At 37.9% G+C, this 7,501-nt stretch overlaps 1 protein-coding gene across 2 annotated transcripts in view; it reads right to left on the bottom strand.

The window, feature by feature from the left end:
- Positions 1-1,742: 1,742 nt before the first annotated feature.
- The window catches only part of piezo1 (piezo-type mechanosensitive ion channel component 1), a 105,697-nt gene continuing 99,938 nt past the window's right edge, over positions 1,743-7,501 (bottom strand). For both annotated transcript variants that reach the window (XM_040139647.1, XM_040139648.1), the window contains exons 51-54: positions 7,476-7,501; positions 5,532-5,721; positions 4,892-5,033; positions 1,743-4,597 (exon numbers count right to left, since the gene is read on the bottom strand). The exon at positions 7,476-7,501 is cut by the window's right edge and continues 54 nt beyond it. In XM_040139647.1, the coding sequence (XP_039995581.1) occupies positions 4,469-4,597; positions 4,892-5,033; positions 5,532-5,721; positions 7,476-7,501 (487 nt within the window). In that variant the 3' untranslated portion in view covers positions 1,743-4,468. The remainder of the gene's footprint in view (positions 4,598-4,891; positions 5,034-5,531; positions 5,722-7,475) is intronic.

Raw genomic sequence — 7,501 nt, 5'->3', positions numbered from 1 at the left:
TAAGCGGTGCATTGTGGGATCATACACCGACAGGCATTCCGCAATAATAACAATAATAATAATAATAATAATAATAATAATAATTATTATTATTATTATTATTATTATTATTATTATTATTATTACTACTACTACCAGAAGATGAGAATATAATAACGTGGTATGACTAAATAATGTGAGCACAAGTGACCTACAGACCTCCCTAAATTGGAATATTTAAATACAAATAACAAGCTGTGTCCATGTTATTATATGCTCCAAGAGTGCATGGGAGTGATACATTTTCATCCTGAGCATCTGGATGACTGGGTTTCAGGTGTGAGTGGTGTAAATTAATATGGAGTTTTCTCAGTTACTAATCTTTTTCAGAGTGCTGTGGACCTATCGTAAAGGCCGTTATGGCTAAAGATAAATGAGCTTCTCTCCAACCGACTGTTTTCAGAAGACATTAAACAAGAGACATGAAAAGATCCAACAGCTGTACTCAAGGTGGTGATCTGTAACTGTTCTGTGAAACCGTTTCCCACATTGGTACCAGCAAACCAAGCTTTTCCTATTCTCCTGCACATGATAAATCTCTGGGGGGGGGTTAAGGGTTAAGGGTTTGCTGCTGCTACTATCAACCTGCCAAAACACTGAATCCACAACATTAAAATAAAAAAAAATGTAATCCACAAAGACATTCCACCATCTTTTGCACATTCACATATTGTATCTCCACTGAGAAATTTATGCCACTTAGCATCTGACATGAAAGGTGTATTAAGTGGATATTTCTGAAATTCAGGGCTTTTCAAAGCAGACATTTTGGCTTGTTAAAGAAGGAAAAGCAGAGGTGTTACATTAACAAAGGCTCCATTCTATTCAAATGTCCCGGTTAGCCATGACACTGTGACAGTGTTCCATCATGCACAATACAAGGACCCTAAAATGAAATAGAATTCAGCCATCATTATTTTATTATTTACACCTGTGCTTTACTTTGAAATGTCAAATCCTTTAAATCCTCCTTCATAAAGGAAATAACATTCAGCTTTTGTTGAAAAAGCTTCAGAGAGGTGTTGATTCAACTCTGTGATCATTTTGGGGAAGCATCAGCCCCTGATGCTTTGCCCTTCCCAAGCCCCCAACTTTATAAAAGTGCAATACTAAATAACTAGAGAAAACTTTAATGCAAACTCAACACTGTAGTTATCATGTTATACAATAGTTGACTGCAGTGCAGTCCTTATGACAGTCATGCCTCTCAGCATGTGGATAAGTGTAGTATTATATGATGACACATTAAAGTAACCTAGCGTGGTTCCAGACCTCTAAATTGCCCATATCTCCTATTTGTTCAGTGATTCAAATAATCTTGTGTTTACTAATGTCCAAGAGCTTTGAAGGCGAGACTTAACATGATGTAGGCTGGACAGATACAACACTCCATTGATTGATTAGGGCAAATAATAATAATAATAATAATAATAATAATAATAATAATAATAATAATAATTCCACTCCAAATCGGAATGATTGAATGAAGTGAAAAGAAATCCATCTTTTTCCTTGACCAAATTCCGAGATTTTCTTTAAGTTGTTTGGAGAAAAATTCATCCTCCACTTTCTTTTAAAATTTCTGATCAAATTTTTCGGATAATGAATCATCAGTAGAAACTTGTAGAACTTTTCAACATTGCACTTTCCTCTGAACATTCTGATTGACAAATGACAGTCCAATTACAACAGACAGATGTGCTTTATTAGCTAGTGGACTTTTTCACAGTCATCAGCCACTTAGATTCCTTAGCATAATTTTTTCCCTTCAGGTGCTTTATCTCTGACAAGTTACAGCAACAGACATCTCAGAGTTTGGAAGAGGTTGCACCTATAGGTTTTTTGAGTATTTCTTTCTGTTTAGACTACCAACACAGCCTTATATTACACTTGGAGGACAAAAACAAGTCAGTGAAAGATACAGTAAGTACTTTTGTTGCTCAGAACCTTACCAATGCACAGACATGTCTTTAAAATAAGAAAGACTACATTCAAATCTATTTCCCTCCTCACTAAAGATGAATGGCTAGTTAAATATGTATTTATTAAATTCTATTGCTTACACAATACCATTGTTGGTTTAACTATATCTCCTCTCCCTTGTCTTTCAGTCATTTTTCAGTCATTTGTTGTGGTGTAAAACCAAAATCTTTTTCTTATACAGTAAGAACATGTTGTATTTTTGATGTTTAAATCAGAGTTGTAGTTAAACAAAAATAATGTCTGTACATTCAGGTAGAAAATGAAAGCAACAGGATAAATAGTGACAGATGCTTTTTAACTTGGAAGCTTTATGTTTATGCCATGTACTCCATATTTCCATTTCATTTTCCACCTCAACATGATAACTATTTGTCTCCAGATTCAAAATCGGTTTTAAAATCTGGAGGATATAGGAGTCCAGCAGCAAGTATTGTAGAAGAAAATACTAGGAAAAAGATTTATGACATTTCTGATACAAATGTGAGGAAACAGTTGAACATACTGCTGAGAGCAGTGGCTGGATTAAGGAGTCAGGGGGCCCAGGGATAACCTGTTTATTGTGTAGTTTGGTTAAAAGACATTTATTTAGGAATATGTACCATGTAAAAAACATGATCGTCAGTAGAAACTTGTAGAACTTTTCAACATTGCACTTTCATTGATCCACTTTAAGGCCATGATCATTATCTCTGCCAAGGAGGTTCGGTTTTCCCCTGTGTCTGTTTGTTAGTTTGTTTGCTGGTTTATTTATCAGCAGGATTACACGAAAACTACTGAACTGATTTCCACCGAACTTGGTGGAGGGAAAAGGCATGGGCTAGTGAAGAACCCATTACATTTTGGTGGGGACCAAGTTAAAATGTCAGATGCAGGAATTTTTTATCACTTTCCTTAACATTGGGAGATAGGGCATTTTTCACGTTGGCGGAGGTATGGTGAACTAGGTGCCATCCTAGTTTAATATTGGGTCTTAGTGGTTCATATTCTCAAATTTATTTGCACTTACACAAATGACCATAAACCAAGAGATACACAATGAATCTCCTGTTACAACCAACCACTTAAAGCGACTGCTGGCGTTAAAAGATCTAGGTTGTTCCTGGGCTACATCTGATTGAAAAGTATCTGACTGTTAGATGTCTGTGTCATAGCTGAGCTGCTGTCCCTGCTATATTACTATTGCATAATAGTACAGAGGGTCATTAAAACCCTAAGCCAACCCTGGTGAGATTTTAATTTACATGATTTGACTGCATACCTTGCAAGCACTACAGTTCTCTGTCAGACTCTACATGTGCAGCATGTTGAACCAAAGACATATTGACATAGTACAAATATATATTATATCAACATCTCAGCGCAGAACCAGTACTTTAACCCAAAATGTTTATGGTTAAACATAACATTCCAATTTTTACCAAACACCTTTACCTGGACACATTCAAATCAAACATTTGTCGGAGGGTGTCATGGACTATAATTAAAGGAGCAACCAGTAACTTAATGTGCCAAACACATAGCACTTTCAATTGTTTGAGTTGTTTTATTGAGATATGTGTGTTTGTGCATGTGTTTGTGCTCTGCTGCATATACTTTTTAGCTGCTTTTTTGAAGTGTCTAATGGCAACCAGCAGGAACTACATCAGCAAACTTATTTTCCAGAAGCCTGATCCAAAGCTCTCTCACCAACCTGTCTTATCTATTGCCCCTGAACCTGGTTCATGTGGTGGTCTTGAAGAAACTCAGAACTTGGCAAACTCTAACTTGGTAAAAAATAAGTAAAAATGGTCTTTTAAATCATCCTTTTTTTGTCAAACCTCGGTTCATGATGTAAAGTAAAATGAACATGTTTGCTTTATGGCATGATTGTTACTTTTACAAGAATTAATGCTTTTAAAAACATTTTTAAGTTTGATTGACAGCATAGCATGTTTTAAAATCAGTCAGCATACTGATGCAGTAACTACAGTTGGTTCAACCTACAATTACTTTCAGGTTTCTGCCACATGGTCACTCAGCCTGGGTGCCTCAAATGCACAGAGGTCAGGAATGAAATATCTTTTGTGTTTGACCTTTAACCTCTGAACATTAACAAACACAGCTCAATTTGACTACTAATCTTGCCTTCCAGGGACATTATATCCAATCCTGTAGACATACTGCTGCCATCAACCCCACCCACAGTGGGACTGCAATCCCATTCTCAATAGCCTGTAGTGTAAGGTGGAGTGATGAAAGTGCCTAGGGAGCTGGGAAGAACAACAACACAAGATGTGTCATCCAGTATATATATTAGTGTGCATCTCCTTTCATGTTTCTCCTTGGCTGTAAAGTCAATGTCCACTCTTGTAAGTAGGGTTGTCATGAAGCCTTTCCATGAGCTGTCCCCGGGACATCTTTGCAGTGTGCTTCAGATTACAGCCAAATATAATAAGTCAGTCAGTCATCAGTATCTGTCTTGGTCTCGGCTGTGAATGTCCCTGGTCCATTTGATCATAGTCTCTGGAGATCGATAGAGGAAGATCAGTTTGGAGTAAAGTTCCTCTTCCAGCTCCAGCTCTCCTGTCTCACGCACCTGAAACACACAGAAACTTCATTTTATGGGGGAGGATTTCAAAAAAAATTATTCTCCAGGACACTTCCAACAGCATGGAGAAAACAGTGTGTTTTTTATGGATGTATAATTTAAAAGAGAAAGCAAGTCTATGCTAATGATTAGACCAGGGGAATATTCCAAATTTCTTGGTAGAAGGAAAGCTTATTCAAATTTGGAATATTCATTTTACTCATTCTCCGATATTTGTATGCACATTAGTACAATACATGCATGTACAGTATGTGTGTGTTAATATTCACACTGCAAACTAACCAGGAAGATGTCTGTGCAGAGCTTCAGGATGCGGTCCACACAGGGCAGCTCCTCAAACATGATGGAGTGGGAGATCTCACTGAAGAAGCCACGCACAAACTTCCCAATGACTAAGACCACAGACACGTACAGACCCATGATGCTGAAGGAACAATTAGAAAAGAATAAAATGTTTACATCCAAGAAGGGTGGGGAAAAAGAGGACACACATAAAACAATCACTAAGTTGTTATGTTTAAAAAATATTTAATGTGTCAAATAGAACAATCTGGAATACATCACAAGCCTAATCTTAACCATAAATAACTACAACCCTACAACTACAACCATAACTTAATACCAACATACAATACTGTAGCTGCCATGCATATTTGGAAAACATCGGCAGTGAATGTCATGGCCATGTCATGGCAATGTCATGGAATGTCTCCTCAAATCAGTGGATAAGGCTCTGCTTGTTATTGCCAAATCTCAGCTGGTAACCAAGGGTGATTGGTCCTGATCCTGAACTCTGGAACATCCTTAACTTTAACTTAACATAACTTTTAAAATACTTATTAAAACATTTATGGATGTTTGTGAATTATAAATATGTTTACATCCAACTCATGTGCATGTTGTTTGTGAGTGTGTTACTTACCCATATCCAGCCAGGAAGCCCAGGCTGGGTGGACTGACTTTGTCATTGAATATGACCATGGGTAGAACCCCACATGAGGAGGGGGCACAGCCTGAGATGGCAATGTTCCACCACTCCTGGTTTCTACTTTCATGCAGTGACCTGTCACTCATCAAGGACAGGGTTATATTCAGGTAACCATCTTCATTATCTACAAAACAACCAATCAGCTGTGTTAAAACAGACACTTTAGGGTGTGAATAACAAATACAAACACTGATATCCAGTCTGAGACTGACGGCTCTATTTTCTTGAACCCAACAGTGCGCCACATATCGCAGTCAAGTGTGCCCTTCCTGGTGTGTTGGTGGTATGCTAAATGCACTTCTGGTAGTTTTGTAGCCAGGAGTGTACCAAACACACTTGTGGTAGTTTCATGGCCATGCTTTCCTGTTGCACCTGTGGCGCACTTGGATATGGGGTGGGATCAGAAAGAATACATTATCAGACATCAGAGGCTGTGACAGTGACATGATGACTTAATAGTTTGGGAATCATGTGAAAAGTTTTCCTCAAAGGAAACTTTTTGTTGTTTGGGACGTGCAGAGTTTCAAATGTGAATACAGCAACTCAGATATACTGCCAGGAGCAGACAATGTCTCTTTCTCAGATGAATTCACATTTTTGGACACACTATCATCATGTTTTCCATGCGTAAGAGTGCGCAATTTCACTTGCCACCATAACAATCCATATGATAACCATCTGCAGTTAAATACCATCAAAGTGCCATATATAGATGACATTAGAATTAAAAATGTGCTGTAATTTTTTCGAGTTGTATTTTTTTAATTTTTGAAATTAATTTTAAAGTTTACCACTGTAGAACACCACTGTATAACATCATTGAACATCACATGTTGCTCATCACAGCCACATGTCTGTATTGAAATTAAAAATACAGAGGTTCAGGTGGTACTTTGGCCAGCCTAGCGAAAAAGAAGATGACATGCAGTCATTGTTACACAGTATTTCGAATGGAGACACCAGGAGAGGACTGGCAGGAATAGATGGTCCTGAGGAAGTTACTAGCAGAGACCCAAAATTTTAATTGATATACTATTTTTCATGGAGCTTTGAGCTGTTTTCATTGTGTCAATCTCCAACACCCCTGTTGATTTGCGACAGTCTGGCGCTGTGTAAATGTAACCAGTGGATCTGCCGTGTGTAACTTAGCCTTGACAGTGACATCATCACTCCAACTAGAGGCTGCAGATGGAACAGATTACTGCTGCATCCAGATGGTTGTAGAGAAAACCACTAGAGTAAAAGATAGGAATTCAGTGTAGGCTACTAGTTGTAAACAACAAAGCTGGTAAGAATCACTCATTTATCTTTATTGCGTTTAGGTGGTATTAATGCCATGATTGGAATAAAATAATTTTTTTCTGTGATCTGATCACCACACCCTCTATAGCACCTCCCCTACCACTGGGAGTAGAGTCACCAAGATACCAAACAGGCGCAGTCAGGAAAATAACTTTGGTGGCCCCCAGGAAAATACAAGTTTGCCAGTGCAACAAAGTATTCCACAAACAGACACTTTGCCAGTATTGTGGTATCACAATGGTGTTGTGACACACAAAGTGGTCTGCAAAACCAGGTTGCCCAAATTAATCCAGTAAGAGGAGAGACTCAAATATCATGAAGACACTTTAAGGACCGGATGACTTTTCTCACCGGATGACTTTTCTCAATGATACACATGTAAGGCAAATGTTAATGTTAACCAGTGACCTAACGTTTCCTTATGGACATTTTGTTGTTGATTCTGCCTTGATTCTGGTAGAACTTACTTTGTGCTGTACGTAGAATAGGGAGCAGCCATTTGTGTGTTTTGGTTGTTCCTTCCATGACTATTTGGTCTGATCCTGGAAATGCTATGAAAAAAATCTTAAATCTGACCTTTATATAGTTGACTGACTGGTTTG

Source organism: Xiphias gladius, chromosome 11 (genome assembly GCF_016859285.1).
Source record: "Xiphias gladius isolate SHS-SW01 ecotype Sanya breed wild chromosome 11, ASM1685928v1, whole genome shotgun sequence".
Classification (NCBI taxonomy): domain Eukaryota; kingdom Metazoa; phylum Chordata; class Actinopteri; order Istiophoriformes; family Xiphiidae; genus Xiphias; species Xiphias gladius.
Note: the sequence above shows the minus strand (reverse complement) of the source record. Positions and strands in the feature narration are given on the sequence as shown.